Source organism: Leptodactylus fuscus, chromosome 10 (genome assembly GCF_031893055.1).
Source record: "Leptodactylus fuscus isolate aLepFus1 chromosome 10, aLepFus1.hap2, whole genome shotgun sequence".
Lineage (NCBI taxonomy): Eukaryota > Metazoa > Chordata > Amphibia > Anura > Leptodactylidae > Leptodactylus > Leptodactylus fuscus.
Genome location: NC_134274.1, coordinates 52,245,739 through 52,258,185, shown reverse-complemented (window position 1 = coordinate 52,258,185; position 12,447 = coordinate 52,245,739). Strand labels below are relative to the sequence as shown.

The following is a 12,447-nucleotide window of genomic DNA, read 5'->3' as shown; positions in this document are numbered from 1 at the left end:
ATAGCCTGGCTTCCACTCCGTGTGGCCCTATCCTGAGTTGAAGTAATGAGGGTAGAAGACACACATAGTCATGGAAGAGAAGACACGAGAATTTTCCAATAACTTTCAAGTATGCAAAATTGGAGAAGAGGCTAAAAGGTGAAAGGGTTGTAATTTGTGTAGAATCTTCTGGCCTTTAAAGGGAGTTTGTCACCAGAAAATTGTATATTAAACTGTCCATATTGCATTGTAGGGATTATTATAGGGAGAACCATCACATCTTTATACAGTGAAGGAAATTAGTATTTGATCCCTTGGTGATTTTGTAAGTTTGCCCACTGACAAAGACATGAACAGTCTATAATTTTAAGGGTAGAATAACTTTACCAGTGAGAAATAGAATATCAAAAGTAAAATCCAGAAAATCACGTTGTATACATTTTATAAATGTATTTGCATTTTGCATAGAGAAATAAGTATTTGATCCCTCTGGCAAACAAGACTTAGTACTTGGTGGTAAAACCCTTGTTGGCGCACACAGCAGTCAGACGTTTTCTGTATTTGATGATGAGGTTTGCGCACATGTCAGGAGGAATTTTGGTCCACTCCTCTTTGCAGATCATTTCTAAATCATTACGATTTTGAGGCTGTCTCTTCCGAGGCAACTCGGAACTTCAGCTCCCTCCATAGGTTTTCTATGGGATAAAGGTCTGGAGACTGGCTAGGCCACTCTATGACATTAATGTGCTTCTTTTTGAGCCACTCCTTTGTTGTCTTGGCTGTATGATTTTGGCCATTATCCTGCTGGAAGATCCAGCCACGACCCATTTTTAATGTCCTGGCAGAAGGAAGGAGGTTGTCACTCAGGATTTTACGGTGCATGACTCCATCCATTCACCCATTGATGCATTCGTGAAGTAGTCCTGTGTCCTTAGCAGAGAAACACCCACAAAACATAATGTTTCCACCTCCATGCTTGGAAGTGGGGACGGTGTTCTTTGGGTCATAGGCAGCATTTCTCTTCCTCCAAACACGGCGAGTCGAGTTAATGCCAAATAGCTCAATTTTTGCCTCATCAAACCAATTTGGATGAGTCTGAGAGTGATTGGGAGAAGGTGCTGTAGTCAGATGAGACAAAAATTGAGCTCTTTGGTCTTTTCTCTTCCTCAAAACACAGCAAATTGAGTTAATGCCAAAGAACACCATCAAGCATGGAGGTGGAAACATTATGTTTTGGTGGTGTTTCTCTACTAGGGTCACAGGACTACTTCACTGCATCAGTGGGAGAATGGATGGAGCCATGTATAAAGCATGGGAAACTGAAGCTGAGGCCCCATGTTGTGGAAATATAGCGTTTTTTGTTGCAGATTTTGTTGGATTTTTAAAGCCAAAGACCAGAATGGCTCCAAAAGGAATGGAAAATATCTGGAAAGTTCTTATATTTTTCCATTCTGCTCAATCCACTCCTGGATTTAGCTAAAAAATCTGCAGCAGAATCAGCAAAAAAAATCCGCAGCAAAAAAAAAGCTGTTTCTGCAACATAGGGCCCCAGCCTTAAAGGGGTATTCCCATCAACATAATCATATCTATATTTGTAGACAATTAAAACTTAAACAATTTTGCAAATATAAGTAATTAAAATTCAGCAGCGTTTTAAAGATTTCCTTTAACCATCTTAGTAGTGACAGTCTGTTGTTTTGATTGGTTGCCAATGGATATGACCACAAATGCAGAAACTGTCTGGAACTGGTCAAAAACCCAGCCATGATTTTCTTATTGTAGCTGGGTTATCAGACAGGTACACCACATGTATCAGAAGATATCCCAGCCACAATAAGGAAATCATAGCTGACTTTCTGACCTTAGTAAGGTTCTACATTCATGGTCATAGCCAATGGCAACCGATCAAGACCACAATTCTGTGACCAGAAGATATTTAGAGAAAATCTTTAAAACTCTGCAAAATATTTTAACGCATTAAACCTTAGCCTGCTGCAGTGGGTCACCTCTGCAGTGAGTCATTGGCTGAGCAGTTATTTACAGTTTGTTGAAAGGGACCATAAACTATTGGAATAGAAGCAGGAAGGGGATTGGACAGATATTCCGTTTTTTAGAGAACTTTTGTCAGCTAGATAACCCCTTTTAAGAATTGTCTGCAGTTTAAAATTGTGTAGGCGTTGTACAAGAAAGACATTAAGAGCAAATTTATCGTGCCTTGTACTCGTGTTATAGGATGCAAGACAAAAAAATTGTATTTTTTTTTTTCTATTTCACTCTACCCTCATTAATTTCCTAAAAGGGGCAGCCACATCAGATTTATGATAATTCATCTCAGTTTACTTGCATAAATGATGCCTGAAATCTATACCGGTTTTCCAGGATGTAATTAGGAAAACAATTTCTCTTTTCGCTGCCTCAAGGACAGCCCCCTTAAACATCAGGCATGGCTTTTTCAGATGGCCTTTATACCATGATGTGAGATTATTGCCAGACTATATATATATATATATATATATATATATATATATATATATATATATATACCAAAAGGAACAGACTAACAGCTGTGGACAGCGCTGTTTCGATCTGGTTGAATCTCATCAGCACAGCGTAGGGAAGCTAGTCTGGCTAAGTGAGAGACTGTAGACCGGCTTCAGGGACTAAAAAAAACTCCTTAAGGAGAATGCCTTTGGAGACTTACAAGCCATTTTTGCTCCACTGGGGGATTCTCAGGAATATGTAAAACTGTTTTCCAGGATGTAATTAGGAGAACAATGTCTCTTTTCACTGCCTCTAGGACAAACTCCATACGCCAGCAAAGGCATTCTCCTTAAGGAGTTTTTTTTTTAGTCCCTGAAGGCGGTCTACAGTCTCTCACTTAGCCAGACTAGTTTCCCTACGCTGTGCTGATGAGATCCAACCAGATTGAAACAGCGCTGCCACAGCTGGGAGTCTGTTCCTTTTGGGATAGATATATTAGTCTGGCAATAATACAACATCATGGTATAAAGGCTATCTAAAAAAGCCATGCCTGATGTTTAAGGGGTTGTCCTTGAGGCAGTGAAAAGAGACGTTGTTTTCCTAATTACATCCTGGAAAACAGATTTGCATATTTCGCAGAATCCCCCAGTGGAGCGAAAATGACTTGTAAGTCTCCATATGCCTGCAAAGGCATTCTCCTTAAAGAGGACCTTTCACCACTTTTGGGCACATGCAGTTTTATATACTGCTGGAAAGCTGACAGTGCGCTGAATTCAGCGCACTGTCGGCTTTCCCGATCTGTGCCCGGTGTAAAGAGCTTACGGTGCCGGTACCGTAGTGCTCTATGGTCAGAAGGGCGTTTCTGACCATTAGCCAGAGACGTCCTTCTGCCTCACGGCGCCAATCGCGCTGTACTGTGGAGCGGAGAGGAACTCCCCCCTCCCGCTCCTGATAATACTCGTCTATGGACGAGCTGTGTGAGCAGAGGGAGGGGGGCGTTCCTCCCGGCTCCACAGTACAGCGCGATAGACGCCGCGAGGCAGAAGGACGTCTCTGGCTAATGGTCAGAAACGCCCTTCTGACCATAGAGCACTACGGTACCGGCACCGTAAGCTCTTTACACCGGGCACAGATCGGGAAAGCCGACAGTGCGCTGAATCCAGCGCACTATCAGCTTTCCAGCAGTATATAACACTGCATGTGCCCAAAAGTGGTGAAAGGTCCCCTTTAAGGAGGTTTTTTAGTGCCTGAAATCTATGCTGCCATGAGCTGGCATATACTTCAATGCAGGCACAGAGCCCTGCCAGAAGATAGGTGTATAAATGAGTTACATTCTCTGGGGCACTGTTAAGATTATCAAGCAATGAATATCAATGATTTCTTGTGTTCTCATCCTACCAAAATGCAAATAATGCATCTCAAATGCAAATAATCATATATGTATTCCTTCCAGAACATTGGTAAAAGGATGTCTTGCTCAGAATTCATTGGAAATCTGGAAGGATTAAATGGAGGAAAAGACTTTCCAAGAGAACTTCTCAAGGTAAGGTTATTTATGTTGATGGTATATTTAAAGGTATGTTTAAGGTAAGATCAGATAAAATAATCCTTTAATAGTCCCACCATGGGGAAATTCAGTGTGTTACAGCAGCATGGATAATCCTATCCTACTAATATTATAAAAGTGAAAGTTTTTGTGTTTGGATGTTAGTGTGTTTGTTCCTCAATCACGCAAAAACGGCTGAATGGATTTAAATGAAATTTGGCTTCATGACTGTTATGAATTTATGTTCACAAACTATATCATACTGCTAGGTCTGTTATCTCAGTATGTAAACATTCAGCTAATTCTCAGTCCATTCTGTACATGCATTTGCATATTATCTGATCTGCTCCAGGCAGCGCTGACACACTGGATGGGAAAACACCTTTAATCCAAATTGGTAGTTTCCTAGCCATGTTTGCATGATTCAGGAACAAACACACAAACTTTCACATTTATAATATTAGTAGGATATCTCTCTATATTATAAAAATTAATTTATGTCTGTCTGTTCTTTATGCGCGACCAAACGACTGAACCGATCTTCACCAAATTTGGCGCATAGATTCTTCAGGTGTCTGGGAAGATTTAAGACGAGGCCACAACTCGCTCAGATGTACCGTTGCTAAGATACAGCATTCCCAAAACAATGAGACCTCCCCCCCCCCATTAGCCAATACAAACCTGCAGGTCTTTCACTCATATTCCAACTGCCATACACATGGTCACTCCACATGCACAATCAAACACTGATATACAAACTGAGACACACGCCTCAGGGGATTAGATACACAGGTCAGCACGCAGTATCACACGCCAAAAGATTAGATACGCGTCTGCACACAGTTCCACATGCCGAAGGATTAAATACATGTGTCTACACACAGTTCCACATGCCGGAGGATTAGATACGCGCATCTGCCCACACTTCCACACGCTGGAGGATTAGATACGTGCTTCAGCACACAGTACCACACGCCAGAAGATTAGATACGCACGTCTGCACACAATACTATACGCCAGATGATTAGAGAGACACCTCAGCACACAGTACTACACGCCAGAGGATTAGATACGCGCATCTGCACACAGTTACACATGCCGGAGGATTAGATACGCACCACTGCACACAATACCACACAGGGGAGGATTAGATAGCGCCTCTGCACACAGTACTGCACGCTGGAGGATTAGATACATGACTCTTCACAGAGTACCACACATTAGGGTTTTACTCCAGGTTTCCAGAGCAACTCAGCCATTTTTCTTCACTGCTGTATGTCAGCTTTAAAGGGGCAGGGCGCTGTGGATTACACTGTTACACAAGGTCACATTCACACAGCTTTACTGCAGATATCCATAACAATCGATCGCAGGTTTTTCACTGATACCCAAAATGAGATACACATGATCACATGACTCTTATAGATACACAAATGACATACACAATACACTAGTGCAAAACTGGACAATTCTAATGGGGTCACTACACAAACAAAAAATGAAATGTACCTGTGTGAAGACTTCAGGATCATTTAGTTCTCTGTACGGAGTGATCTTTGCTTAGCCTGATGTTGATTATACAGCCTGACAGCAGTTGGGAAGAAGGATCTTCAGATATCGTTCCTTCTCACACTTGGTGTGAAGCAGTCGGTTACTGACGGTACTACCCAGTGCTAGCATGGTCTCACACATGGGATGGTTGTTGTTCTCCAGCATGGTATGGTAATTCACCACAGCCAGTATCCTTCTGTCACCCATCACCTGTACCGTCTCCCCAGGACAGAGCTGGCCTTTTTAACCAGCCTGTCAAGTTTATTTCCATCCCTCTCTGGTACTCCCCAAGCAGGCCACTCCATATAAGATGGCTGATGCTACCAGAGAGTTGAAGAAGTGCCCCCTGGACTCCAAAGGCCCTTAGCCTCCAGAGCAGGTAAAGCCTGCTGTGACCAGGTGATCAGCCCAGTTCAGCTTATTATTGAAGAGCACACCCAGGTACTTATATGTCTTGACTATCTCAATGCCTGTCCCCTGGATGTCCACTGGTTTTGCTAAAGACCACCACAATCTCCTTGGTCTTCCCAGCATTAATCCTGAGGTGGTTCGGCCAACACAATTCCACAAAGTCCAGGTTTAAGACTCTGTACTCTTTGTCGTCTCCATCAGGGATGAGGTGTACTATTGCAGAGTTGCTGGAGTACTTTTGCAAGTAACAGCTAGATGTGTTGCACCTAAAGTCAGTAGTGTACAGTGTGAAGAGAAAAGGGGCAAGAAATTGTACCTTGCGGTTCAGATCACAGTGTCAGACACACAGTTCCGGGCTCTCACATACTGAGATCGTTTTGTGAGGTAATCTAGTGTCCAGTTGGTCTGGTGATGGTCCACTCCAACAAGGTCCAGCTTGTCTCTCAGTAGCCCTGGCTGAATGGTGTTAAAAGCACTGGAGAAATCAAAGAACATTCTCACAGTGTTCCCTGGTTTCTCCAGGTGAGAAAGAGCTCTGTAAGAAGGTGGATGATGGTATCATCCACCCCATTGCCTGGCCAATAGACAAATTGGAGGGTGTCCATAGCAGAGCTCACTAGAGGTTGGAGGTGTGTAATTATCAGTCTTTCTAGGACCTTCATCAAGTGGGATGTCAGTGCTACAGGTCTCTTGCCATTTAAGGACTATAGTTGGATTCACACTACAGTTATTATAGTCTGTTGCTTTCATTTATCATAGCATGTCATGAGAAGCTCTCCACCCTAATCTCTAAATCCCACCTTACTTCCTGCGTGCTTGACCCGTTCCCCAAAATCACTGAAGTCATTACTCCTGCCCTAACCCATCTCTTCAACCTATCCATAACCAATGGATCCTTCCCTTCCACCTTCAAACATGCCAGTCACACCTATACTTAAGAAACCATCCCTCGAGCCATCCTCTCCAGCCAACTATCGCCCCATCTCATGTGGTCCCGTACGCCTCAAAACTGCTTGAGCAACACGTCCATTCCGAACTATCCTCCTATCTCTCGTCCAACTTGCTCTTTGACAGACTTCAGTCAGGCTTCAGACCCCGTCACTCCACAGAAACTTCCCTAACCAAAGTCACTAATGATCTTCTAACTGCCAAAGCGAAGCATTACTACTCTGTCCTCCTCTTCCTTGACCTCTACTCTGCCTTTAACACAGTTGACCATTCCCTCTTGTTAAGAAAGCTCTCATCCCTTGGCATCTCAAGCCTGGCCCTTTACTGGATCTCCTCATACCTCACCAACCGCACATTCAGCATCTCCCATTTGCATACTAACTCCTCACCATGCCCCCTTTCTGTAGGTGTCCCCCAAGGCTCCATCCTAGGACCCCTCCTGTTCTTCATCTACACCCTCAGCCTGAGTCAACTAATAGAATTTCATGGTTTTCATTACTGTTATTATGCTGATGACACTCAAATATGTCTCTCTGGACCAGACATTACCTCTCTGCTGGCCAGAGTTCCAGATTGTTTAGCAGCCGCAGCCTCCTTTCTGTCCTCCCGCTTTCTCAAACTCAAAATGGAGAAAATGGAGTTCATCATCTTCAGCCCATCCTGTATGGCCCTTCTACCTGACCTATCTATCAAAGTTAATGAAACCACACTTACCTCTGTCCAACAGGTCTGTTACCTTGGGATAACCCTGGACTTTGATCTATCCTTCAAGTCGCACAACCAACCCCTCAACACCTCCTGCTGCCTCCAACTCAAGAACATCCGTAAAATTCACTCCTTCTTCACCCTTGGAACTACAAAGTTGCTAGTCCATGCCCTCATAATCTCCTGCTTCGATTACTGTAACACCCTTCTCCATGTTGAATACTCTTGCCCCCCTCCAGTCCACCTTAAACTGTGCAGCTCTCTTAATACACCTCTCCCCCCGTTCTTCATCGGCCGCTCCACTCTGCCAATCCTTTCATTGGCTACCTGTTACTCAGTGAATAGTTCAAGTTACTAAGGCTGACATACAAAGCCATTCACAACCTGTCCCCTCCATACAGTATATCTCTGACCTAATCTCCCGCTACCTGCCCACATGCAACCTCTGATCCTCCTACTCCGTTCCGCACTTATCCGCTTATGAAGCTATACTCACATAAAGAAAAAGATGTCATAATTGAAAAATAGAGTCTGAGCCTTAAGGCCCAAACTACCCTGTGTCCTTAAGGGGTTAACAGTTTAATTATTTTGTTTTTGGTTGAGACTTGGCAAAGGCTTCAGAGTGACTTTCAGTTGCATGTTGGTTATGGTATAATTGAGGATTACTGTCATGCAAGCTTAAAGATATTCTACCATTAAAACCTCTTTTTTTGTGGATAAAACGTCGGAATAGCCTTTAGAAAGGCTATTCGTCTCTTAACCTTTAGATGTGATATCCGCCGCGCCGTTCCTTAGAAATACCGGTTTTTACCGGTATGCAAATTAGTTCTCTCACAGCGGTGGGGGCAGGCCCCAGCGCTTAAAATGCGATGGAGTGTCCCCACTGCTGCTCAAGAACACGATCCTGCGACGCCTCTATCTTCGGTTGGATCCTCCCCTTCTCTGTCGTCTTCCTCCTGCGTCACCTCCAACGCCTGCGCAGTTGGCTCTGCCAGTGAGACATTAGCAGAGCCAAGTGCGAATGCCGGCCGGCGGCCATATTTAGGAGGCCGGTCCTGCATTGAAGTACAAGAGCAAGAGCGGCCTCCCAAAATTGTCCGCCGGCCGGCATGCGCAGTCGGCTCTACTAGTGTCTCACTGGCAGAGCCAACTGCGCAGGCGTCGGAGGTGAAGCAGTGGGTTTCTTCCCACACTCCAAACACATACTGGTAGGGAATTTAGATTGCGAACTCCATATGGGACAGTGAGTGATTATATTTGTAAATCTCTATATAAGTACAGGAAATGTGTGATAATCACAAGCTTAGTTTTACCTAGAGGGGATACAATGACATTGTATGGTAATTTTACCACAAGTGTGAAAAGTCATATATAATACATACAAAATGATTGTTGCTCAAATAATTAGGTCTTTTTGATTAAAAAAAAAAAACATGAATGATGCGCAGATGCTCTCACTCAAAATTTTGGTATTTTTCATGTGAAAGCAATAGTTATTTGGAAAGTCAAACAGTGATCAGACTTTGTTGCGTTGGAGTTCCCAGCTGCTGGAGCAGTGACTCATTATACAGTTCTCACCAAATTCCATCTCTGTATTTTCTGCATAATTGGCTACTTTTACTATTTTGAAAGCTTAACTTCCATATCACTTTTTTTCATTGTAATAGCAATCGCTGGAGATTATATATTATGCTCACAATTTAAAGTGTTGGTCTGTATACATAAAGAACTGCTAGCCTCAATAAAATGTCTGTATTTTTCGACTATAAGACGCACTTTTTTTCCCTAAAATTTTTGGGGAAAATGAGGGTGCGTCTTATAGTCCGAATGTGGAGGAGCGGAATTGCAGCATCGCCACACTGCTTCCGCTGCTGGCTTCCTGCAGGACAGGAGTGTAGCGATGCCACAGGCCCTAGCACTTGTGTCGGCGTCTAAAACTATCCCCTGCATCTGTCGTTCTATTACAGCGGATGCCAAGTTTGTAATGGCGGCCGCTCTGCTGCAGAGCGGCTGCCATAGCAACCGGATTTCCGCTATACGCGGAGGCCCGCAGCTAATGCCCAGCATCCGTCGTTCTATTACAGCGGTTGCCATAGGCCCACAGCTAATGCCCGCAATTAGAATGCATTCTAATTGCGGGCATAAAAACTTAACCCCCCCCCCCCTTCCCCCACAAAGTGTAAAATACCCCCGGGGCCGGTCCCCACCTGCCCCATATATACATATACATATAAAAGTAGAAAATTACTGTGAAACACATACACATTAGGTATCCCTGTGTCCGAAAATGCCCGGTCTACTAATATTTTTCCTGTACGGTGAATGTCAAAATCAAAAGTGCTTAAACCGCCGGGTTTTTATTCACCGTTTTGCCTCTGATTTAAATAGAAGGTGATGTAAGCAATAGACATTCCCCAAAATGAAGCAGGTGTAACTAAAAAGTACATCTGGCCCCACAAACAAAATGCTCTTTTCGTCCCCGTACAGCTGCAGGGTCACCTGTCAATGTGGCTTTGCAGCTGTTGCAAAACTACAACTCCCATATATTAAATATTTTACCATTTTGCGCTTCAAAATTTTTCCCCCCTATTTTCCTCCTCTAAAACCTAGGTGCGTCCTATAGTCCAGTACGTCTTATAGTCTGAAAAATACGGTAGCTTACACCACCACATCGACAACAAGAGAGCCGGCCTCTTGTTTATTTTCTATAACAATTTCAGAGCATTATGAGTGTGTGAATAGTTACCACTCGCCATTCTTTAATTGACATAATCCTTATAGAGATGAATTGAACTGAAATTACCCATACGCTTTAACTATTCATTTGATTTTTCCCACACACATGCATGCTTGTTTTAGCTGAGTATGCATTTGCTTTCAGTAGGAAGAGGGGAATAAGCTGTGGCCAGACTTCTCCTTCCATCTGCCAGTTGGGACACTTCTATACACATTCGTCTGTTGATTCATTTAGTTTTCCTCTTATTTCTATAGGCAACCTCAGACTAGAGCTGCACTGTGACTTTAGTCACAACCAGTGGTGTAACTACCGGGATAGCAGCTACTACAGGTCCCGGGACATTAGGGGCCCGGCGACAGCCGCTACCGCTGCATTTTTTTTATTCTTAATACACAGTTACCGACTGGAGTTACGCCAGCCGGTAATGGGCCCTATTTACTTACCGATCCTGGCAGGGGCTGGGATCCGTAAGTGACGCCATGGGCCCCAAAAACACTATTATTATACTCTTTTCAGACCCCCGAGTATAATGATCGGAGGCCCAGGAGAGGTATGGGAACATAAATAATAGTGTTACTTACCTCTCCGGGCAGGCCTCGGGCCTAGTTGTGTGACGTCATATGACCGGGACTTGCGTCCCAGGTCATATGACGTCCTGGACGTCAATGAAGATGGCCGACACTACAGAGGACTGCAGCGGAGCTGGGAATAGGCAAGTGACAGTGTTTTTTGAAAAAGACCCCAGAGTATAATTGTTCATGGCTGTTCACAATGGGGCAAAATACTGTGTGCAGGGGCCAATATGGGGCATAATAGTATGTGCAGGGGCCACTATGGGGCGTAATAGTATGTACAGGGGCCACTATGGGGTGTAATAGTATGTGCAGGAGCCACCATGAGACGTAATAGTATGTGCAGGGGCCACTATGGGACGTAATAGTATGTGCAGGGGCCACTATGGGACATAATACTGTGTGCAGAGGCTACTATGGGGCATAATAGAGCACGCAGGAATGCGAGAAGGGGTGGGGGTCAGTCAGGGTCTTCGGTGTTGGGGGGGGGGAGGGGGGTTATGTCAAAAGTTCACCACGGGGCCCTGCCATTCTTAGTTACGCCACTGGTCACGATAGCCATTTTGTATCCAAAGATCATAGTACTGTCCACGGCAACATCAAAACTAAGTAAATGGAGTTGCAATGACCATGAAACTAACAATAAAAAAGATCCAATGCAATTCCATTCACTTACATTAAATGCAGTATTGCTGTACAAAGTTGCAGTGTAGTCCTAGGCCGGGTTCACACGGAGTATTCTGGCTCGTCATTTGGTACGTAGACGTAGCTATTTTGCGGCTGTGAATTTGCGGCGTCTACGTACCAAATGACGAGCCAGAATACTCCGTGTGAACCCGGCCCTAGACGTTTTTGTGATTTACCAGCTATGGGCTAATGTAGATTTTAGTTGAAGCTAACTGAAGTGTTTTATCCAATATATTACTCTGTTTGCCACACGCTGCTAAATGTGTGTCCTCAGTGTTTAAAGCCTGTTGACTGTAGTTTTCAGACCACTTCTGCTATATAGTAGCAGTGGCTGAGCTGGTGACATGAATTTCTGTTCCCGAACACCTCTATTCTCTTCACTTTATTGTGATTGATGGCTAAAAGAGCAGTCTGTCAGCTCTGCAAAGTACTGTTAGCAGCCAGTCCTGTTATGACTAGTACAGTGCATGGTCAGTGTCTCTGTTATATGTCTCAGTATATCCACAGATAACAGTGTGCAGTTTTGAATGAGGCCAAAAGGGACAAAGGATTTTTTTTGAATTTTGCACCTCCTCCTAACTGCCTATGGGTTGCTGCCAACCACTTTGAAAGACTTCCTTACTTCATGCCATCCTAAACATTTCCCCAGGGAGACATTGGGCATACTCAGAGCATGTTGGCCCCGGGCGGTTTTGAGCACACAGCATGTCAGTGACTGCGTGTGTTTGGCTGCCACCTGGGAAGAGGGAAGCACCAGTGGGAGCCCCAGCAGGGAACTGCTGATTTCTGTTTCCGCAGAAGACCTGTCCTATGTCACCTTAGCTTAAGTA

At 44.1% G+C, this 12,447-nt stretch overlaps 1 protein-coding gene across 2 annotated transcripts in view; it reads left to right on the top strand.

The window, feature by feature from the left end:
• The window catches only part of PSD (pleckstrin and Sec7 domain containing), a 232,949-nt gene that overhangs the window by 128,182 nt on the left and 92,320 nt on the right, over window positions 1-12,447 (top strand). For both annotated transcript variants that reach the window (XM_075258168.1, XM_075258167.1), the window contains exon 10: window positions 3,914-4,003. In XM_075258168.1, coding sequence (XP_075114269.1) covers window positions 3,914-4,003 — 90 coding nt within the window. The remainder of the gene's footprint in view (window positions 1-3,913; window positions 4,004-12,447) is intronic.